The sequence below is a fragment of the Leiobunum rupestre genome, chromosome 9 (assembly GCF_980474605.1).
Source record: "Leiobunum rupestre chromosome 9, qqLeiRupe1.1.hap1, whole genome shotgun sequence".
In the NCBI taxonomy this organism is placed as follows: Eukaryota; Metazoa; Arthropoda; class Arachnida; order Opiliones; family Sclerosomatidae; genus Leiobunum; species Leiobunum rupestre.
The window spans coordinates 5782102-5807147 of NC_143392.1; the positions used below are offsets into that span (position 1 = coordinate 5782102).

The 25046-nt window shown below is 38.7% G+C and overlaps 1 protein-coding gene across 9 annotated transcripts in view; it reads left to right on the plus strand.

Annotated features, from left to right (window-relative positions):
- The window catches only part of LOC149926357 (uncharacterized), a 93889-nt gene that overhangs the window by 6464 nt on the left and 62379 nt on the right, over positions 1-25046 (plus strand). For 4 of the 9 annotated variants that reach the window (XR_016474102.1, XR_016474104.1, XR_016474105.1 and 1 more), the window contains exons 6-13: positions 2017-2085; positions 3491-3599; positions 4036-4181; positions 6829-6897; positions 8456-8564; positions 9001-9146; positions 12461-12881; positions 12955-13292. Coding sequence is in view for 3 of the 9 variants with exons in the window: in XM_090159417.1 (XP_090015543.1) it covers positions 2017-2085; positions 3491-3599; positions 4036-4181; positions 6829-6897; positions 8456-8564; positions 9001-9146; positions 11782-11922 (789 nt within the window). In the remaining 6 variants the exon portion in view is untranslated. Of the gene's footprint in view, positions 1-2016; positions 2086-3490; positions 3600-4035; positions 4182-6828; positions 6898-8455; positions 8565-9000; positions 9155-11781; positions 12882-12954; positions 13293-14938; positions 15389-25046 lie in introns of those variants that run through there. The other 5 variants (XM_090159417.1, XM_090159416.1, XR_016474103.1 and 2 more) reach the window with 4 other exon arrangements.

The window sequence follows — 25046 nt, forward strand, 5'->3', positions numbered from 1 at the left end:
ATGCGTACCGATTATCTTTTTCTTCGAAACAGAATTTACACGCTTTTTGCGAAACGCATAAAATTGGATCGTGAATCAAAGCATCGGCATCAGTACATTCAAAGTCATAACAAACAAAGACTTCCGTTTTTGGAGTACTTCTCTTGGTCGGTGGTGATTGTTCATTGTCGGAGTCGTGGACCCGTTTATTATTGCTATTTTTTCGAGAACGAGTAGTTTTTCGGCAGAATCTTTACGGTCGGTCTTTAATGGTTGCATATAACATATTTGACCTGCGGGGCTAAATTCACTACACGAAAGACAATAAATATCTCCGCAAACGTGTACTGCCTTACGCTTAAACATACTGACAAATTTCTAGCAAAGATTACAAACGAAAATTTTATTACATAACGGTTCGGGTCCTGATAAAGGGTAATCGTAACAATTTTGATTAGGGAAAACTCTTAAACATGTTTGGCAAGTTATTTTAGTCACTCCCTTCTGACATTCTTGCTTTCTACAACAAGCGTTACAGAAAAGAGAGCATTTATGATCTGTGAGATGATTATATCCTACCAAACATTTCTCGCAAAATCTATTAAATGCGAAAAGGGGCTTTGGGTTAGTAATTACGTTGAAATGATTGTCAATATTTAAAAGGTAAAAACGTTTGCGGAGAGGTCCATTGCATTCCCTCTCTTCATCTACGTCACCGAAAACAATTACAGGAGCCGGATCGCATTATCGAAAAACGATAATACTGTATTCGGGCAAGATTTCTTGGAACCGAGTTAACGCGTCCGGCCCCGAGCAATCGTCATCGGATAACGCGGCGTAAGATAAAAGTTCTCTAGCTTTCAAGGTCTGAAGCAAAGCTTCAATGTTTTTACCTCTACACTGTCTGATAATAGTATATTTTCTTTTAAGTTCTAAATCATCTTTATTAATTATATGCTCTCGGTGAGCTATAGCTACAACAAAAGCTCTAGCTAAACAAATTTTATTGTTATCGTTATCGTGCATTTTTTATAAAAAGAAAACTCTTTTTCGAGGTAAATACCTAACCCAGCAGGTCTAGTTCCTCCCTGGGGTAGCCTGACTCGATTAAAAGTGACCGTAATGATTCCTTCAAAAAAACTGCCGTCGTTCTCGGATCTATAGCTTTTTTCACCGATATACGTCATCAACCATTGCAAATCTAATTGGTCCCTTCGCCGGAAACTGACGTGAATTTGGAAGCCGGGTTTGTTGACATTCACAAATGAAACCGAAACCATATCGGAAGGCAAACAGTCTTCCAATAAGGTTTCCATCAACGTATAAATACCATTTTCGATATTATTTTCTAGTCTGACATTTAAAGTCCGTCCCAATAGTCCACAATTTGGGAAATTTTCGACATTAAATTAGGAAAGGACGGAGGCGTTATTGGAACGTCAGCTAGAGTACCTCCAACTTGAGGAAGAGACGAAGCGGGGTCAGCCAAATGCGCATTCTCGGGGTTCGCGTTACTAATTTCCGTAGCCTGAGGCAAGGGCTGTAAATACTGTGGAGCTCGTGACGGGCCTGCGACAGCTATGGGGTCATTATTACGCGGAGGGGAAATATTACGAGGGGGCCTACTACTACTACTAGCCGTACGGGCAGCTAACAACGCTTTAGCTTCCTCGAACATTTCGGCTGCCCTAGCGGCTGCAGCGGCAAGTTCCTCCGCGTCCCGTCGGGCAACTTGTACGTTCTCAGCTAAGCGATGAATGCTGTCCGTACTGGGCGACGACATGATAAAATTATCTTCCAAAGATAAAGAGTGGCACGTGTCATCTGATTCTAGAAAGGGTGAGGGGGCATTCGTAGGCGTATACGAGGGCGAATTACGTACTGCGACAGGTGGAATAGAACTAGAACTTAAAAGGGGGGAAGGTAAATTAACGATAGGGGGCGTGCTCATTTGACAGGTTAGTTGATAAGCAGATAAATAGTCCATTGCCAATTCCATATATATTAAACGTTCAACCTGTGAATCTGTTACTACAGACTCTGGTGATGGGGGTACTGACTCAAGGCTATCTGTTAAATTTATTACTTCTATTTCTGGAGAATCAGGTAAAGTTACTATGGGTACTTCCGGGAGCTCGTTATCAGTTATATCAACTAGTTGCCAAAGATTACTCATGTCTGCCCTCCGCCATATTTGATTTATTCACCTACTTTTCAACATGGTAGCAGAGCGTGGTTAAAAGGCAAAGAAGATTAAAGGAAAGTAGATGGAATATTTTTGTTTTTGGAATTTTGCCACTAAGGCCAAGGCTTAAAAAATAGACGAAAAATCCAATATGGCGGAGGGCAGACATGAGTCATCTTTGGCAACTAGTTTCACTTTTGACAAGCTTAATGATGAGAATTATAGTCAATGGAAGGCTGATATGAAGATGGTGTTATGTGAATAAAGTCTATGGGGAATTATAGATGGATCAGACATTGAACCAACTGGTGAAGGTGTTAAACCAGAAGAGAAGGCAAGATACATAGATAGGAAACAGAGAGCCCTTTCTAGAATTTATTTAGCTGTTGATAATCAACATAAGAAAATTATTGGCAATTGGGATATCTTATCTGATACCCACGAACCCAAGTCAAGGGCACGCATTGCGGTCAGAATTTCTTAGTTTGAAATATAGCCCTCCAGAATCAATGTCTGCCTACATTTACTAACTCATCTATTTCTGGGACCAACTTCTTTATGTACGCTGCAGCATTGACTTCATATCTTACTTCGTCTTCCAATCCCTTGGGCATCAAGTCAAAACTAACTTCAGTAGTGTGGTATGTGGACATGTAATGCTTTGTTGCTTCCATCATACCGGCAATTATGTTTATCCTAAGGACTATTGTATCTATTTCTGGGACCAACTTCTTTATGTACGCTGCAGCATTGACTTCATATCTTACTTCGTCTTCCAATCCCTTGGGCATCAAGTCAAAACTAACTTCAGTAGTGTGGTATGTGGACATGTAATGCTTTGTTGCTTCCATCATACCGGCTATTATGTTTATCCTAAGGACTATTGTATCTATTTCTGGGACCAACTTCTTTATGTACGCTGCAGCATTGACTTCATATCTTACTTCGTCTTCCAATCCCTTGGGCATCAAGTCAAAACTAACTTCAGTAGTGTGGTATGTGGACATGTAATGCTTTGTTGCTTCCATCATACCGGCAATTATGTTTATCCTAAGGACTATTGTGTCTATCCTCCCTCCAAACTCTTAGAGTCCTACTCCCAGCAAGGTAAGTGTAAGCCTTGTAGATGCTTTTTTGCCTCTCTGTGCTTGATTTTTGCTTCCCTGCCTTATTAACTAACTTTGCATAGGCGAAGGACCATTGTGCTTTGTAAACCAAGACTGCGTCCTTGATGTCACTGCTACTTATTGAAACTGTGTCATAATCCTCGTACTTTAGCGGAGATATCTTGTAAATAATCTTTAAGACTATCCTTTTGAACAGCAGAAGAGAATCTTCCTTGTTGTAGTAGCTCATTATAAGTGGGAGCGTGCTGGGCCCATAACCCAGAGGTCCGTGGATCGAAACCACGCTCTGCTACCATGTTGGAAAGTAGGTGAATAAATCAAACCTGATTTACATAAACTGATTTATTATTGTATTTCGTTAAGGTTAAAGTTAAAATTACTATACATATTTACAAGACCACAAAGGCCTATGTTCTAGTTATAGTATTTGGGGAAGCTAATTCATCACACCCTGTCAGCTCAAGTTCTCCTTGACAACTTTTCGATAATTATGTCATATCTCTTTGTCATTATTTCTTCATAGTCATAGCTAAGGCCTAATGTATCACATTGTTGTTCTATGGATGATCTATTCTTTGATCTCACTCCCATGTGCATTAGCCTGTGTAGGACCTGTCCTTCATACCTAGGGCTATCATCCACTCTGGCCATTGCAAGAATAAGGACAATTTATTAGATAAGAGCGCAATGTCAATTGGTGAATCCATTTCCGTATAGTTATAGAACCATTCTTTCCTGTTGCAGAAATGGTGCGTTGCTGCGGAGTCATATGCAAAGGTGTCTCTCTCGCTGATTGCCACCATACATGTTGCAGATGCATAAAAAGATTGGGCTACGCTTCTTCTATTCCGGGTATCACGACCTCGTGTCTGTTGGGTATAAACTCTACGGTTAGCATAACTTCTTTGATCAAATCGGCAATCTTGTGCCTTATGTCCCCGTCCGTTACAATTTGAGCAAGTTATTCCCTCACGGTTAACTGGGCATTCACGAGAAATATGACCCATTCTATGACAAGTAAAACATTCAGCGAATCGTTATACCACTGGATAAATTCATCGTAGGCCTTACCGCTTAAACGATTAGGGTCGTACGCTTCGATCGGAGGCAAGTCATTATGTAGTACGTAATTGGTTTCATTCGAACAGGCGGGATCAAATTCATGGTCTACGGTATTAAACAATAAATGCGGGAAATGTCCCTTATTCAAATTATTATCTAAACCGAATGTGGAAACGAATTGAGAAAGTGCAAAGGGCATAAAATTTAAGGAATCTAAGAATTTTAATTTTTTATACTGTACATTCATGAATTTGGTCCCGTCTGTCAAGACTTTAGGGGTCCACTTTAAATCGACCATTTTACGTACTATAAATTGCGCATCGTAACCTTTAGCGTTATGGGCGATACATATTATCTTATCCGCCACTCTGTTAAGCGTACGAAGATACTCCAGAGAGTCGCCGACGGGGTCTTTTGAGAGAAATATTTTCTCTCGAGGACCTCCACCGCATTTAGCGCATGCGTACCGATTATCTTTTTCTTCGAAACAGAATTTACACGCTTTTTGCGAAACGCATAAAATTGGATCGTGAATCAAAGCATCGGCATCAGTACATTCAAAGTCATAACAAACAAAGACTTCCGTTTTTGGAGTACTTCTCTTGGTCGGTGGTGATTGTTCATTGTCGGAGTCGTGGACCCGTTTATTATTGCTATTTTTTCGAGAACGAGTAGTTTTTCGGCAGAATCTTTACGGTCGGTCTTTAATGGTTGCATATAACATATTTGACCTGCGGGGCTAAATTCACTACACGAAAGACAATAAATATCTCCGCAAACGTGTACTGCCTTACGCTTAAACATACTGACAAATTTCTAGCAAAGATTACAAACGAAAATTTTATTACATAACGGTTCGGGTCCTGATAAAGGGTAATCGTAACAATTTTGATTAGGGAAAACTCTTAAACATGTTTGGCAAGTTATTTTAGTCACTCCCTTCTGACATTCTTGCTTTCTACAACAAGCGTTACAGAAAAGAGAGCATTTATGATCTGTGAGATGATTATATCCTACCAAACATTTCTCGCAAAATCTATTAAATGCGAAAAGGGGCTTTGGGTTAGTAATTACGTTGAAATGATTGTCAATATTTAAAAGGTAAAAACGTTTGCGGAGAGGTCCATTGCATTCCCTCTCTTCATCTACGTCACCGAAAACAATTACAGGAGCCGGATCGCATTATCGAAAAACGATAATACTGTATTCGGGCAAGATTTCTTGGAACCGAGTTAACGCGTCCGGCCCCGAGCAATCGTCATCGGATAACGCGGCGTAAGATAAAAGTTCTCTAGCTTTCAAGGTCTGAAGCAAAGCTTCAATGTTTTTACCTCTACACTGTCTGATAATAGTATATTTTCTTTTAAGTTCTAAATCATCTTTATTAATTATATGCTCTCGGTGAGCTATAGCTACAACAAAAGCTCTAGCTAAACAAATTTTATTGTTATCGTTATCGTGCATTTTTTATAAAAAGAAAACTCTTTTTCGAGGTAAATACCTAACCCAGCAGGTCTAGTTCCTCCCTGGGGTAGCCTGACTCGATTAAAAGTGACCGTAATGATTCCTTCAAAAAAACTGCCGTCGTTCTCGGATCTATAGCTTTTTTCACCGATATACGTCATCAACCATTGCAAATCTAATTGGTCCCTTCGCCGGAAACTGACGTGAATTTGGAAGCCGGGTTTGTTGACATTCACAAATGAAACCGAAACCATATCGGAAGGCAAACAGTCTTCCAATAAGGTTTCCATCAACGTATAAATACCATTTTCGATATTATTTTCTAGTCTGACATTTAAAGTCCGTCCCAATAGTCCACAATTTGGGAAATTTTCGACATTAAATTAGGAAAGGACGGAGGCGTTATTGGAACGTCAGCTAGAGTACCTCCAACTTGAGGAAGAGACGAAGCGGGGTCAGCCAAATGCGCATTCTCGGGGTTCGCGTTACTAATTTCCGTAGCCTGAGGCAAGGGCTGTAAATACTGTGGAGCTCGTGACGGGCCTGCGACAGCTATGGGGTCATTATTACGCGGAGGGGAAATATTACGAGGGGGCCTACTACTACTACTAGCCGTACGGGCAGCTAACAACGCTTTAGCTTCCTCGAACATTTCGGCTGCCCTAGCGGCTGCAGCGGCAAGTTCCTCCGCGTCCCGTCGGGCAACTTGTACGTTCTCAGCTAAGCGATGAATGCTGTCCGTACTGGGCGACGACATGATAAAATTATCTTCCAAAGATAAAGAGTGGCACGTGTCATCTGATTCTAGAAAGGGTGAGGGGGCATTCGTAGGCGTATACGAGGGCGAATTACGTACTGCGACAGGTGGAATAGAACTAGAACTTAAAAGGGGGGAAGGTAAATTAACGATAGGGGGCGTGCTCATTTGACAGGTTAGTTGATAAGCAGATAAATAGTCCATTGCCAATTCCATATATATTAAACGTTCAACCTGTGAATCTGTTACTACAGACTCTGGTGATGGGGGTACTGACTCAAGGCTATCTGTTAAATCTATTACTTCTATTTCTGGAGAATCAGGTAAAGTTACTATGGGTACTTCCGGGAGCTCGTTATCAGTTATATCAACTAGTTGCCAAAGATTACTCATGTCTGCCCTCCGCCATATTTGATTTATTCACCTACTTTTCAACATGGTAGCAGAGCGTGGTTAAAAGGCAAAGAAGATTAAAGGAAAGTAGATGGAATATTTTTGTTTTTGGAATTTTGCCACTAAGGCCAAGGCTTAAAAAATAGACGAAAAATCCAATATGGCGGAGGGCAGACATGAGTCATCTTTGGCAACTAGTTTCACTTTTGACAAGCTTAATGATGAGAATTATAGTCAATGGAAGGCTGATATGAAGATGGTGTTATGTGAATAAAGTCTATGGGGAATTATAGATGGATCAGACATTGAACCAACTGGTGAAGGTGTTAAACCAGAAGAGAAGGCAAGATACATAGATAGGAAACAGAGAGCCCTTTCTAGAATTTATTTAGCTGTTGATAATCAACATAAGAAAATTATTGGCAATTGGGATATCTTATCTGATACCCACGAACCCAAGTCAAGGGCACGCATTGCGGTCAGAATTTCTTAGTTTGAAATATAGCCCTCCAGAATCAATGTCTGCCTACATTTACTAACTCATCTATTTCTGGGACCAACTTCTTTATGTACGCTGCAGCATTGACTTCATATCTTACTTCGTCTTCCAATCCCTTGGGCATCAAGTCAAAACTAACTTCAGTAGTGTGGTATGTGGACATGTAATGCTTTGTTGCTTCCATCATACCGGCAATTATGTTTATCCTAAGGACTATTGTATCTATTTCTGGGACCAACTTCTTTATGTACGCTGCAGCATTGACTTCATATCTTACTTCGTCTTCCAATCCCTTGGGCATCAAGTCAAAACTAACTTCAGTAGTGTGGTATGTGGACATGTAATGCTTTGTTGCTTCCATCATACCGGCTATTATGTTTATCCTAAGGACTATTGTATCTATTTCTGGGACCAACTTCTTTATGTACGCTGCAGCATTGACTTCATATCTTACTTCGTCTTCCAATCCCTTGGGCATCAAGTCAAAACTAACTTCAGTAGTGTGGTATGTGGACATGTAATGCTTTGTTGCTTCCATCATACCGGCTATTATGTTTATCCTAAGGACTATTGTATCTATTTCTGGGACCAACTTCTTTATGTACGCTGCAGCATTGACTTCATATCTTACTTCGTCTTCCAATCCCTTGGGCATCAAGTCAAAACTAACTTCAGTAGTGTGGTATGTGGACATGTAATGCTTTGTTGCTTCCATCATACCGGCAATTATGTTTATCCTAAGGACTATTGTGTCTATCCTCCCTCCAAACTCTTAGAGTCCTACTCCCAGCAAGGTAAGTGTAAGCCTTGTAGATGCTTTTTTGCCTCTCTGTGCTTGATTTTTGCTTCCCTGCCTTATTAACTAACTTTGCATAGGCGAAGGACCATTGTGCTTTGTCACTGCTACTTATTGAAACTGTGTCATAATCCTCGTACTTTAGCGGAGATATCTTGTAAATAATCTTTAAGACTATCCTTTTGAACAGCAGAAGAGAATCTTCCTTGTTGTAGTAGCTCATTATAAGTGGGAGCGTGCTGGGCCCATAACCCAGAGGTCCGTGGATCGAAACCACGCTCTGCTACCATGTTGGAAAGTAGGTGAATAAATCAAACCTGATTTACATAAACTGATTTATTATTGTATTTCGTTAAGGTTAAAGTTAAAATTACTATACATATTTACAAGACCACAAAGGCCTATGTTCTAGTTATAGTATTTGGGGAAGCTAATTCATCACACCCTGTCAGCCCAAGTTCTCCTTGACAACTTTTCGATAATTATGTCATATCTCTTTGTCATTATTTCTTCATTGTCATAGCTAAGGCCTAATGTATCACATTGTTGTTCTATGGATGATCTATTCTTTGATCTCACTCCCATGTGCATTAGCCTGTGTAGGACCTGTCCTTCATACCTAGGGCTATCATCCACTCTGGCCATTGCAAGAATAAGGACAATTTATTAGATAAGAGCGCAATGTCAATTGGTGAATCCATTTCCGTATAGTTATAGAACCATTCTTTCCTGTTGCAGAAATGGTGCGTTGCTGCGGAGTCATATGCAAAGGTGTCTCTCTCGCTGATTGCCACCATACATGTTGCAGATGCATAAAAAGATTGGGCTACGCTTCTTCTATTCCGGGTATCACGACCTCGTGTCTGTTGGGTATAAACTCTACGGTTAGCATAACTTCTTTGATCAAATCGGCAATCTTGTGCCTTATGTCCCCGTCCGTTACAATTTGAGCAAGTTATTCCCTCACGGTTAACTGGGCATTCACGAGAAATATGACCCATTCTATGACAAGTAAAACATTCAGCGAATCGTTATACCACTGGATAAATTCATCGTAGGCCTTACCGCTTAAACGATTAGGGTCGTACGCTTCGATCGGAGGCAAGTCATTATGTAGTACGTAATTGGTTTCATTCGAACAGGCGGGATCAAATTCATGGTCTACGGTATTAAACAATAAATGCGGGAAATGTCCCTTATTCAAATTATTATCTGAAACGAATTGAGAAAGTGCAAAGGGCATAAAATTTAAGGAATCTAAGAATTTTAATTTTTTATACTGTACATTCATGAATTTGGTCCCGTCTGTCAAGACTTTAGGGGTCCACTTTAAATCGACCATTTTACGTACTATAAATTGCGCATCGTAACCTTTAGCGTTATGGGCGATACATATTATCTTATCCGCCACTCTGTTAAGCGTACGAAGATACTCCAGAGAGTCGCCGACGGGGTCTTTTGAGAGAAATATTTTCTCTCGAGGACCTCCACCGCATTTAGCGCATGCGTACCGATTATCTTTTTCTTCGAAACAGAATTTACACGCTTTTTGCGAAACGCATAAAATTGGATCGTGAATCAAAGCATCGGCATCAGTACATTCAAAGTCATAACAAACAAAGACTTCCGTTTTTGGAGTACTTCTCTTGGTCGGTGGTGATTGTTCATTGTCGGAGTCGTGGACCCGTTTATTATTGCTATTTTTTCGAGAACGAGTAGTTTTTCGGCAGAATCTTTACGGTCGGTCTTTAATGGTTGCATATAACATATTTGACCTGCGGGGCTAAATTCACTACACGAAAGACAATAAATATCTCCGCAAACGTGTACTGCCTTACGCTTAAACATACTGACAAATTTCTAGCAAAGATTACAAACGAAAATTTTATTACATAACGGTTCGGGTCCTGATAAAGGGTAATCGTAACAATTTTGATTAGGGAAAACTATTAAACATGTTTGGCAAGTTATTTTAGTCACTCCCTTCTGACATTCTTGCTTTCTACAACAAGCGTTACAGAAAAGAGAGCATTTATGATCTGTGAGATGATTATATCCTACCAAACATTTCTCGCAAAATCTATTAAATGCGAAAAGGGGCTTTGGGTTAGTAATTACGTTGAAATGATTGTCAATATTTAAAAGGTAAAGACGTTTGCGGAGAGGTCCATTGCATTCCCTCTCTTCATCTACGTCACCGAAAACAATTACAGGAGCCGGATCGCATTATCGAAAAACGATAATACTGTATTCGGGCAAGATTTCTTGGAACCGAGTTAACGCGTCCGGCCCCGAGCAATCGTCATCGGATAACGCGGCGTAAGATAAAAGTTCTCTAGCTTTCAAGGTCTGAAGCAAAGCTTCAATGTTTTTACCTCTACACTGTCTGATAATAGTATATTTTCTTTTAAGTTCTAAATCATCTTTATTAATTATATGCTCTCGGTGAGCTATAGCTACAACAAAAGCTCTAGCTAAACAAATTTTATTGTTATCGTTATCGTGCATTTTTTATAAAAAGAAAACTCTTTTTCGAGGGAAATACCTAACCCAGCAGGTCTAGTTCCTCCCTGGGGTAGCCTGACTCGATTAAAAGTGACCGTAATGATTCCTTCAAAAAAACTGCCGTCGTTCTCGGATCTATAGCTTTTTTCACCGATATACGTCATCAACCATTGCAAATCTAATTGGTCCCTTCGCCGGAAACTGACGTGAATTTGGAAGCCGGGTTTGTTGACATTCACAAATGAAACCGAAACCATATCGGAAGGCAAACAGTCTTCCAATAAGGTTTCCATCAACGTATAAATACCATTTTCGATATTATTTTCTAGTCTGACATTTAAAGTCCGTCCCAATAGTCCACAATTTGGGAAATTTTCGACATTAAATTAGGAAAGGACGGAGGCGTTATTGGAACGTCAGCTAGCCCACCTCCAACTTGAGGAAGAGACGAAGCGGGGTCAGCCAAATGCGCATTCTCGGGGTTCGCGTTACTAATTTCCGTAGCCTGAGGCAAGGGCTGTAAATACTGTGGAGCTCGTGACGGGCCTGCGACAGCTATGGGGTCATTATTACGCGGAGGGGAAATATTACGAGGGGGCCTACTACTACTACTAGCCGTACGGGCAGCTAACAACGCTTTAGCTTCCTCGAACATTTCGGCTGCCCTAGCGGCTGCAGCGGCAAGTTCCTCCGCGTCCCGTCGGGCAACTTGTACGTTCTCAGCTAAGCGATGAATGCTGTCCGTACTGGGCGACGACATGATAAAATTATCTTCCAAAGATAAAGAGTGGCACGTGTCATCTGATTCTAGAAAGGGTGAGGGGGCATTCGTAGGCGTATACGAGGGCGAATTACGTACTGCGACAGGTGGAATAGAACTAGAACTTAAAAGGGGGGAAGGTAAATTAACGATAGGGGGCGTGCTCATTTGACAGGTTAGTTGATAAGCAGATAAATAGTCCATTGCCAATTCCATATATATTAAACGTTCAACCTGTTAATCTGTTACTACAGACTCTGGTGATGGGGGTACTGACTCAAGGCTATCTGTTAAATCTATTACTTCTATTTCTGGAGAATCAGGTAAAGTTACTATGGGTACTTCCGGGAGCTCGTTATCAGTTATATCAATCAATTCAGGGGAGTCGATTATAATCATTTCCGGGGTATCAACTAAATTAATTTCTGGGTATTGTAAACCTTTCATTTTAAGGCCAATTTACTTTGAAAATGAAACCTAATTCCAAAAATTATGAAAAATATATCAAATTAAACTTACGTAGAGAGAGCGCTTCAAAAATCCTGGTACTAGACGCACAAAGGACAACAATAGAGTGACGTTCCCCGGTTTAAGAACCCCCTTATATAGGGCCGAGGGGAAGATAGTAAGTTTTCTCTTATTCCCAAAGAATATTTTAGGGTTATACTTATTTACGAAAATATTCCCTTTAACTTAATTTCCGATATGGACTCGGAAGTCTAAACATCGGCTATAATCGCCGTCCTGAAAAACCCATCTAAAATTATTGCCGTAGTGATAATTTTAATTACAATTTTCTTATTTGAGTTCATTTTATGGTATTTTGAAAACGTTTCTACCGTAAAATTGTAACTTTTTCCACTGTAGTTCGCAAAATCGTCTTAATCGTATACTAATTTAATGTAAATTTCTATTAATTGTATTGTTTTCTAGGATATTATTGCATCAAAAGCTCTCGAGAGAAATCTACATTGTTTTTTTTTCAAGTGGGTTAATTATGTGACGTCAAACAATAGGTTCCACTTTAGATATTAAACTGGGTTAATTATGTGACGTCTACAATGGATTTTTTTCAAGTGGGTAAAATTATATGACGTCAATGGGAATAATTAGATGCAGTTTCGAGCACGAGCCGGTTTAATTTCGAGTGTCTAGAACTGTTATCTCAGAGAGAGAGACAGCCAATAGAATTTGAGGGTTATTTGAAGTTTAGATCACGTAATGAAATAAATCTCAACAAGATAATAACTGATTAATCTCCCACGCGTCATTTCTCTCCGAGACGCTGAACTGAAAAGAAGTGCATCCGCTTTGCTCCCGTCGTCTACCGTAAACATGGAAAAACGATCTATTGGTAAGACTAATTTTATTAATACTATTACTTTTTCAATAGACAAAGGCTAAACATTTTTTTTCATTTTCTATAGACGAGACGCATACCGTATCCAAACGCAGGGCCCAAGAAAGACGTATCAACATAAAAATCACGTTAGGTGGATCAGTCTTCATTTCTTTTAGTTTCGACGGATCAAAATTACAAGTTCTTTTCTTCAAAAAATCGAACGAAAATATTCTGTTCCTGACCTCCGAAGCTTTCAACAATCTACTCTCTCTTTGGGAAAAACTTTTCCCTGCTACGCAAACCGAAGCATCGTCGCTAGCCCACAACATCATCGACTATCACGGCAACAACGTTTCCATCGTCGCCACATCAAATTGAACTCAGCCTACGGCCATGTTCTGGATCTGGGAGCTCGTGAAATCGGTGAGTTCCAAAAAAAATTGATTTTATTCGGTTTCAAATAGATCTTTTAAATGAGCATAAAAATGTTATCGAATGCATGTACTTAGCTATTGTTAAAAACCTTAAAGAAATTCACGAATTATTATATGGTAAACCTTTCGAGGGTTTATTTTTGTACCCCGATCATTTTAATTCTTACCATAAAGTAAAATCTTATTTTGGCTGTTTTAAATCACCCTCGGAAGCAGGGCCGTCTTAAGACCTTTTGGGGGCATGGGCTAAATTATTTCTTAAGACCTTTGCGATCCCCAATGGTCAGCCTTTGTATGTCCGTTTTCTAAATTGAACTACACAATAATCAAACCAAAGCTTTTAAAAGTATAACATAGTCCTACTGAAAATAAGATTTTTACTGACAGTGACTCGCTGTTAGGTTTTAGAAATTGTTGGTACCGTATGATGTGCGATGTGGCGATGAGTCAAATTACTTTAGACGTAGCTAAAAGATACATATTATTTATACCCATTTAATATTATGTATGTATGTATGGATGGCCTTTCCGGGGCCCCCAAACTGGCTGGAGGCCCTGGGCTGCAGCCCACTTAGCCCATGCCTTAAGACGGCCCTGCTCGGAAGTACTACAATATTTTACCAATTTACTCGTAGATAATCAATTAACCTGTAAACTTAGCTACTTTAATATCTAATGGAATATCTGATAGTACCTACTAACATGTAAACAAAGTTCTAAAATAAGAAATTTAAATTTAAATAACTTGTTTTTATTGCCTAGAGATTAGAAATTATGGTTAACGGGGTGAACAAAGAGGGCTTGGGGAGATATAGGGAATGGAAGCGTTAAAGAATTCTGGTGATCAGGGGGAGGGGTGAAATCCATTCTCCAAAAAAACTGTGTTAGGAAAACTAATTCTGGAGAACGGGAAGAGCAGAGAGAATCTGGTGATTAGATATTCTGGTGATTAGATATTAGAAAATATAGCCATATATTTATGGGGTTTAGGGTGGGTGTAAGCAGAGAGAGAGAGAGAATCTGGTGATTGGAAATTCTGGTGAATGGAAATGATAAGAAAAAGCGACTGGGGATGGGAGAGCAGATAGAATCTGGTGATTGAGAGGGGGGAGGGGGCTGAAGGAAGCAGAGAGGATCTTGCTGTTACCATCTGGTGATTGGAATAAGATATCAGACTGATTATTCCAATCACCAGACGATAACAGATCTCGAAGAACCTGATCACGACGAATATCACCCCTGATGTACCCATCATCAAACCCCAGTGGTAACAGAAGAAGAGGAGTAGTGAGTCCTTGGACCGCCAATCCCCCCGTGCCCATAAAAATGGGTTGATGAAAGAGCCGGAAGAAGGAATATATTTCGTAGGCATGCCCTTGTTTGGACCCTTAGAACGGTGGAAACGGGAAAGTGAACCTACTCCCCCGCCAAGCTCTAAAACCGAAAACCCCAAAAAATATCGTGCCTGGAATAATTATCCCCGAGACCCAACCATCCCCACCACCAACCTCCAACCCCCATCTCCTATGGAAGAGTATATACACGGGTACGCGCACACTCAACCCGACCCAACACCTACATTGTAGAGCGACCCCCAGCATCCCAGATCAAAAACTAACTATCCGTACCTCATAGCGGTTATCAAAAATGGCATCAACCGCAGAGCAAACTGGAAACCCCACCGAATTACCCCAACCCCCGCAACTTCAACAACGGAGACGCCAACGACGCGTCGGGATTTCAACAAGCCCGCCCACGCTGTCACAATTGCCGACGAGTCGGACATCAGACCTCCGAATGCAGCCCCACGAACACCGACAAATCAACCAGCACCTCCGATTGAGGTTCGGGACGAACTGTGTGGAACCCCCTCATGTTACCCCTGTGGCGCCATATGACGAGAAGTTTTTTTATTAATATTTTCATATTTAAATTCCCTCCATCGAGGAAGAAAAAAGTGTGATTGTTTCTTTTTTTATACGTTATTAATATTTTTTTCCCTTATCTCATAACATTCAATAAAAAAATTTCCCCCGCATAACGGTTTAAAATAACGAGAATCACTTTATCATAGCCACATAAGTAAATAGTAATGAGTAAGCCGACAATAATATTAAAAAGTAAAACTAGTTTAAAACCAAGCCTATATAAATAAATATCTAAATATAAAACTAATAAATAAAATAACCCATATAAAATCGTAGTCATAAATATTGTTTGTTTGTGTTTTTCGTTTTGTGTATACCATCAGTGAATGTTAAATGTAGAATTAAGATTGCTTTTCGTTTGTGTATCCCATAATCCTATATTTGATAATTTACCAAAGAATACACCCAGTTTTATCAAAAATCCCCAATTAAATAAAAAGTGATCAATGGCGATGTCATCCATGGGTTTATCTATTTGAATGAAAATAGACCTTCGTATTATCTACCAATTCAGATAAAAGAAAGCTTAACCGGAACATTTAATTTTATACGTTTCACCTTTGACCCCCCCCCTTATCTGTATGACGTTCAAACCATATAAATAAACCGTCACTTATGATCAGAATTCAATTATTTAGATTATCTAATTAGGAGGTCTATCTGAAAAAAGATAAAAAACAATTGTTCGTTGGGTAAATTATCCAAAATTTAAATAAAGTAGACATTCTATCAGATTAAAACAACATAACCTTTATCTCATTCGTTTTCGTAATATACTTGGTTTTTGCAAATGAACATTGCATCGGTTTACCAAATTTTTTTTATCCGATTATCCGTTACGAGGTAGGCTACATAGTTTGGTAGAATTCACAGGTGACTTGTAAACTCAGTTCCCGGATAAACGGATTTTCAAACGGAAGTGTGGCAGGCACCTCTAAACTAACAGCTCGCTTGGCGGGTAAATTTCGCTCGTTTTAAAAATTAATTTCTCGTCATTAAAAAAAGATACAATTTTACGACTGATATTTTTGGGTATATTTAAACGTGATATTTCAAATAGACCCGACTTTTCCTTTAAATTCACAGCGGGGGCACCCCCCTAGCTACTTTTCTTCGGGAATATATTGGGCAAAGTTGTTGTTTACTCAGGATACGAAGGTTTTTACCGAAAATAATATTGTCCCAGACATCTTGTTTTTGCCCTGCTTTCGTAAAAACGTTGGCAAGCGTCTGCTAATTACCCACCCGTGGAGGTTTAAACGGTTCTAGCCCGCGCCTAAAGTAACCCACGGGCGTAGCACTGTATGCCAAAATACCCTTGTTAGGGCTAGAAAAGTCAAAGAATGTACTGCATCAATAGCCTTCATACATTTTGGGAATCAGAGCCCAAGAAATTGGACATTGTCAAATTTACTGTTTTCGGTGGTTTCGCTTTGTGTAGTAGATATTTTGTTAAAATTAGGTCCGATAACGGCCAAAAATATTAATAGGTTAAGATTCAGCGAAACTACATTTTCCGTTATATCAGTTATTATTGATTTTAAGTATGGTTTTCGGGGTAATTTACGTGGTTTTATATTTTCGCCTAAAAGTCGAAATAACGTTCCTTAATTTATGTCCGATTTTCATGAAAGTTATATTTTTGAAGAGTTGTGGTTTCCATATAACCTAGTTTTGCAATTACGTTGCGTAATTATAAATTAAATTTTTGGAGCAGTATACAAACCCCGCAACTTCCAACATTGTCAATCCGTGTGTTTACAGAGGTTTATACGCTAGTTTTCTTTTCGCATTTTTCAAAGCTGTTCTCACACTCGACCAGTTGCGTACCTAGACCCTTTGACGCTCGGGGCGCATCACGAATTTGCCGCCCTCCCAATTTCCAAAAGTGTCATCGTTAAAAACAGTAAAAACTACAATACAAGGCACTGTAGGCACATCCTTACGAATAATGGTGTTCTAAAGGCTAGTAACCTTGCTTTATTATCTACAAATTATTTGAAATATTTCAGCAAAAGTACAAAAACACTAAGAATACGCATTCATTCTTGCCAAATGAACAAAAAGCTAGTCTCATTACTAAAAACAGGCAATTTTCTTTACTTGAATGAAAAATGTCGTCCTATAGAAAATGCCGCCCAGGGCGGATAGCCCCCTCCGCCCTCCCCTAGGTGCGCCACTGCCCTTGACAGAAAATTAACAACGTAAAGTTGAGCGTGAACGGTATATCGAATGTGAAACAAAATTCCTCGCGGCGTTTATCGTAGACACTCCGTAGAGTGTGAAACCAGCTTAAGTCGTATGCCTCGGTTTCAACGTATAACCAGAAATAACAAATAAGTGTAACACTTTTCGGAGCAGTACACGTTGCTTCCAACGTATGATCCGACGTAACATATATAAGTGTGACACTTATCGGAGCAGTACGCACGTCGCTCTCAACGTGTGACGAAAAGTTTAAAAATAAGTGTGACATTGAATTTAATCGGGTTTTCGACAGGATTGTGTGTATTCTGGCTGCCGTACGTCTTGTTTCAAAACGAAGGGCTTTGGAAATATCAGCCTGCATAAGCAATTAAGGGGTCGGCCTTATTCGGACCGCAGGCTTTGACGGATTTCGGGTGGCCAACCCCACTCATCTCTAAAAAATCGGAAGAAAAGTACTTCGGTACTATTGTGTTGAAATACGCTTACGTGATATATTTATTTATATAGCAAAGAACAAAAACCGTATGTAACGGTACCATGGTCACATTAGGACAACACGAATTTTCAGGACAAATAGTGGTTTCCCTAAGAAATGTAGACTAGCGCTGTTTAATTTATTTTAGTTACTTGCAAAATGCTATTTCTTCAATTGTCTGATTTTTTTCTTTTCGTTGAATAAAGAATTGATATGAACTTGGTTCCCGATTCTATATCATTAGTCCTAAACAATTTCGTATCGCTCAAATAATAAAACTAGCTTTCTAGAGCATTGTGGGAGTGCTTAATAAGGCTCCCTACACCGACCACAAAATTTAAACAGAGCCACGCGAGTAAAGGTTAAATTTCGCAAAAACAAAATTTACCAAATGGCAATAAATTTTGAATTTAATTTCCATATATATTGCGATATCATTATTAATCATTTCCAATTGACGGTAATCGCATTAATTTTAATTAGGCTTACGTTAAATTTAACATGTGGCAACATTTTGATGAGGGTGTATGAGTCTACCAGGGGTTGAGGGATACACAACATTGGACAAGTGGGGGTTGAGTCCAAAGAATAGCTAGATCACGCGTAAAACATCTCACGCCCGTATTGGCTTCCCTCTGGCTACAGGCCTGGTGTCTATAACCATCTGCCCACGCTCGCGATAGCCGTTGCCCAACCCACAACGTACGATGATTTATTCTTGAAGTGACGACATGGATATTGGTCAAGCTGATTATTATTAATTAATTTATTTAATATTAATAATAAATATAAATATAAATTATTTATAATAAAATATATATTTTTTAAACTTATATATCATTTAATCTTTATTATTGCATTTTATATGGATAAGTTTAATTCCATCTTTGCAGGCGACCTGCGCAAATTTTATGTATTATAATTCTTCAAACATTTTGTATTTTGTTAGGCAGTTAGTGTGTTGTTACGCACTTTAAAAATTATGTCCGTGGCCATGGACTACTTTATTTTTTGTGTACATTACATTTTTGTTTCCAGAAATTTTTTATCGTATATTTTGCATTGTTAAAGCTTGGTTCCGATTCATTACGAACAATGATAAAGAACAAGTTAACCATTGTAACATTTCCGGGACGAATTGGGGGGGGGGCGACAAAAATCACGAAAAGAACCAATAATGCCACTGTATTCTAAGCCCAGTTCGCACTATACAATTAATTGGCCCACTTAATTGTATCAAACTAATTGTAAGGAAGAAAATTGTATACAATGAACAGGACATTTGTAACAATTGTTCCCACTATACAATTATCAGGCTTACAATTAAGTGGCCCAATTAATTGTACAGTGTTAACTAGGCTTAATAATTATAAAGTGTGGAATATTTCAAGTATAACAGTAATGTTTCTATTAACGCCTAGATATTTCCAATTTTAGAATAGACAAATCGTTGTCTAAACAATTATTCGAACGGCCACTTTTATTCGAGGAAAAAACCACGCCATTGCTCAGCGTGATCAAGATTCGCCCTCTACTGGTTTTCAAAATTGAACATCCAATGCCGTCGATCGGGAAGATATTTCTCGACGCCCCGCTATTCGCTTTCAACTGAAAAACTGCCGCGCCGCTAAAGGGATTATCGCTCAAAAGTGAAAAGATTAGCCCGTTGATCGGCCGATCTCGCTCACCGCGCCGTGATTTATCAGCCAGTGAAAAAAACTATTCTGCGTTCGCAATGAGCTTGCTCAGTTGAGGATATATAAAATAAGATTGCCTGTCGTTAACACTCGCTCACTTGAAAAATCAAGGTAAAAAATTATGAGCGTTCATGTTGGACAGCTGCTCACAATTTTTGCCCACCTCTGTAATTTAATGCCGCGTGAAATGTTAATTTTCATATTCTAACATGTTTAAACATAATGATTTAAAACGAACAAATCTTCGATGATAAAAGGTAAATAATATAGTTGGCTTTCATTTCAACCTAAGTTTTGTCACTTTACGGTATTTGGTAATTCTAAATCCAGGGCCGGCGTTAGGGGGGGTAAGCGGGGCAAAAGTTACCCGGGCCCGGGCCTCCGAAAGGGGCCCGCCGGAACGGGTGCCTAACTAAAACTATCTGACTATTTCCAAAAAAAAAAACAAATTTTGGAGTAAAAATTATCTGGGGCCCGAAAATCCTAGCGCCAGCCCTGTAAATCGATTTAAATAAAAGTTAGGTTAAAATTTTTGCCTTGGGTATTATCACTGCCATAATTTAGGAGCCCGACTTTTCGGAATTTCACCTGGAATTTGGTAACAGCTTCACGGCGCATAGTCAATGTAAAAGCACCGAGATATCGAATACAGGATACGTATTATCTTTGGTTGAACTAAACTATCAGTATTTTTGACGGCTGTTAAGTTTGACAACTAATAATTTTCGAGCTTTAAAATGCAAAGGAGGCAAAACGACGGGCTGAGTATTTGCGCAGCAAAGGTAATTTTTAATAAATTATAAAATTGGGATGTAATTCTTGTAAAGCACCACGTCTCATAAATGGGCATATATTATAACAAAAACAGTTTAGAGCTCGTTAAATGTGCAGCCTTAATGGGACATATATTATTTTTATTGTTGATTAATATGTCAAATTCATTTAAAGTATTAAAAAATATTAGTGTGAACAACAGAATGACGTCATTCCGCCTTTCAAATCACAGTCCCATGCTCCTCCAATTTTTAACACAAAATCTCTGATTCAATTTTGCCCACAAAGGTATCCATATTTATATTTATTTTCTTCACTACACATTTAACATAAAAATTTATTCTTATTATTATTTATTTATTGCAATAATCTGCAACAAAAATAAAATAATAATAAGAATAAACTTTAAAATTTTTATGTTAAATGTGTAGTGAAGAAAATAAATATAAATATGGATACCTTTGTGGGCAAAATTGAATCAGAGATTTTGTGTTAAAAATTGGAGGAGCAGTGGACTGTGATTTGAAAGGCGGAATGACGTCATTCTGTTGTCACACTAATATTTTTTAATACTTTAAATGAATTTGACATATTAATCAACAATAAAAATAATATATGTCCCTTTAAGGCTGCACATTTAACGAGCTCTACACTGTTTTTTTCAGTTCGAAGAACTGTTTTTGTTATAATAGATATATCGACGTACTGCCGGATTTATCGGATTCTTATAACAACAACTTCCATAGATATATAAAATGTAAACCCGTTGAAGTAACAAGAGGAAATTCAAAACAGATATCGGATAATTTATATGGGAAAATTGATTTTTCTCCTCCTGACAAGTTTCATTTTGAAATAGGCGACTTACTTCGAATCAGAAAAAATAAAAGCTAACTTCACCGAGGAATTATTCAAAGTAGTAGAGCGAATAAACTCGAAGATTTGAACTCCGAGCTCATTTGGGAGTATTCTACAAAGAGTAAATACAGAAAATAGAGAAGGACCTCAACAATTGTAAGTTTTAAAGAGTACAAAACCTGACGGAACTTAAGAATTTATCTTGCGTTGGCGTGGTTACAGTTCCGATTTCGAGTGTGTAATTCGAATTTGGAAAACAATTTCGGAAGAATCAAAAGTAAAGCTAAAAAAACAAATGCAACAGGTAATGGATTTCGAGAAAAAAAGTAATACCACCAGGGTAATATGGAGTTGAGGATTTACTAGAAATTCTGTCGGTTGACGATTTTGGTCAGAATATAAGCTCTAGAGACAAGTTTCATTATAACAAACCAAATCGCAGGGTCGTGGTAACATTGGAGAGGAAGAACCAAATACATTTCCCCCACGAAATTGCATCTATATTAGGGTTAACGAGAGACCCCGGAGAAGATGTAACTGTTGACACCTCCATGACTGCACCTTTCAGCTGGGACATGGACGCGGGTTTACATTCCCTGTTCATCTACTCGGATATCGTTTAAGCCGATCGGTCGGTGACTCTGACTTACCCCTTTTGCGAATTATAAGTATTCAAGGGAAATGGTTGAGAAGGAGTTTTCGTAACCTCATTATATGCCTATATAATGATTGAAATTAATATTATGACTGAAATAGGCCGTCCGGTATATTTTAACGGGGAAAAGTGCACGTTTCGTTACACTTTAGACCAAGAAGAAAACCTAAGGAAAATCAGATTTATCTGCATTTACGACGTCAAAGAAGAAACATGCCGTCTCATAATTTTGATTAATTTTCCGTAAGCGACTTTCAAAATTACTACATGAATCAAATTGGACACGGATACATCCCTGTATATCGGGGTGTCGCTGTTCAAAGAGGGTATGGGCTCGGAAGTATATTGGCTTCAGCATTTCGATCTGACATGCCCATCTTACAAAAGGGAGCTTCCTTTTTAGGAAGGAAATTTTTAAACACAGGTGCTAAAATCGCTTCAGACATCTCCGGCGGGGTATCACTCAAAGAGGCTTTAAAAACTAGGGGGGAAAGAAGCGGGGAAAGAAACTTTGAGAAGAGCCGCTGAGCACGTGAAAGCTCTCACCGGTAATGGTAAAAGGGAAAAAAAGCGTGGAAAATAATCAGTTCAGTTTGAACCAGGCGTAAGCGAAGATCTGCTCGCCCAAGCTTCGATATTTTTTCATAATGCCACTCGCCCACCCCCGCTCTCAAAACCTCATTAGCTCGGAACTTGATTTATTTCGCGTACCGTAAACTCAATTTGGAATAATAGGAAAACAGTGGGTAGAATATAACCCTACATCAAACGTTAATGAAAATCAGACAATAACTTTCTCCATCACAAAAATATCAGCGTGCGTGCGTGTATATATATATTTATTTATTTAGTACAATTGGGAAACAAATTGACACATTTTCAAAAATCCAATTAGAAAACATGGAAGCCCTTTCTACGGCGCAATTTCGTGTAGATTTGTGGTTCTGTAAACATCGGATCGTTGGCATGTTGTCAATATCCGATGCTTAGGGGCAATTGAAGTTGTTTAAGTCATGCACTTTTCGTCCCAGAATAATTGCAAGAAGGACGCACTTTTCGGCCCCCCTTAAAAATATAAAATCGCAATCTTCAGTCAATATGTTGACGACCTGGTTTAGCTTTGTGTAGGACATATGACCCGCATTCCACAGGAGTCCGTGTATATTTCTCGATGTCCAAGCGTTTTGTTGTCTGCATTTAGCGGGGAGGGCGTCTTCAGCAAATGGAGGACTATCCACTATCGGTGATGAATCAACAGTCAAGCCTACGATCTCCGTAACTACTTCAGACGGTCCATCTGCGTCGTTCTCCAATCAAATAATCGATTTCAATTACTATAGCTTTCACGTTAACCATTTAATAAACAAGAAAAAAATCTAAGACTTCATATAGGAAAAAGAAAAACTAAATTAATTATTTTAGGTGAAAAAACACTTAGTGAATCCTTACAAATTGAGAAACACTGCTGGAAAATATTAATCTCGATAGATGAACCCGAAGTCTTTTGCACGAATCTTGAAGACTGATGCTCATAAGTTTGGTACGCTCTTTTAATACCGAACGGCCGTAACCCTAATATCCGGTAGTACTTGCACGCCAGGTGGATAGTCGTAATTTCCAATTTTCCGAGTTACCTGCCGGAAGCGTCAATATCCAATTAACCAGGGTTGCCAGTCGGAACTTCCAACTTGCAGACATGATTGAAACCCACAGTTTACCGGAACTGCTTATATCCGAAAATATGTGAATATAAACCCGTGGTCAATCTGAGGAAAGCACAAAATCTACAACTTAGATAGAGGGATTCATTACTGCCGATCTTCCGATGGATGTATCCTACATCGAAGTGGATGACGACGCTAGTACGGTCGCAAAACTCAGATTTGGAAAATGTGTAAGATTTCGTTTGTTAAATTTATCTTCGTTAGCGGTGATGATGCAGAAGAACAATATACGGCACCAAAAACTGCGATGGGAGGTACATTACACGAAACTTACGTGCTTTTTGGACCCGTGTTCATGATTTCGGGTATTACTGGACGCAATGTGTAGGATTGTCTCCGATCACATGGATTTTGAGTAAGAATTTAAAGGGAAAATATATATATATATATATATATATATATATATATATAATCTGTTATAGCCCCCTCCCCCCCCCCATTTAACTCCTGACGCTGACGGGATTGCCATACTGAATGACGTTATGACACTAATGATAACGAGGCGAAACGAATATCGCGACGTTCAACTTTCAGACTCCGAGTTTTCCCGCCTTAATAATTCGAAATCACTCATTCTTTATCAAAAAGAAACTTGTTAAATTTAGCTTGATCTTAAAGCAAAAGATGGAAGAGATTTAAGTCAGCGTTGAAAAGTATATTATACTAAAGAAGTTTACAAAGAACGAGTATTCCACAGTACTTAGTGGTGGAAATAACATACGAAAATGTAAATGTGATCGGTCAGAGGCAATAGAAAAAATTTATAAACTTGAACTGAAGATAAAAAAAATTATAAAATTACTTTTTCTGATATAGCAAAACGCATAGTAAACATGAAATTTAAAATTTCAAAATCCGTAATTTAAAAAAGATAATTCTAGGTTGAAGAAAGAAAATTAAGAAAACTTTATGCAGAAAGTAAAATTATTTTATAGAAAGAATTTTCTAATAGTCAAGTTAAAATGTTAATGGGCAAAAGAAGATTTAGCAAACGAATAAATTTGTACCTGAAAAACAAAATCAACATACCTCTGCCATACATTTCTACTTTAAAGCGATATGCCTATAAATTAGATTTCTCTGGGGGTATTTTAAATGGTGTTATCAATCTAATGAAAGCCCATGCCAAAAATATGCCTTTAATAGACAGAATAACAGTTTTAACTTACGATGAAGTGAATTTACGCTCAACTTATGACCCGAAACGTGAAAAATCATTGGAATGCCTAGTCAAATGCAAGTGCTCATGGCGAGAGGCTTATTCTCTAGTTGGTAACAACCAATTTATTACGCCTTTGATCAATAACTGACTAAAGAAATATTTTTCTCTACCATTAGAGCAACATGGGGTTCTGGCGGACACTCGGGTTATCCATACACAGAACCCATTTTTCTAATCCAGCCAGTCCTAATGACGATATTTA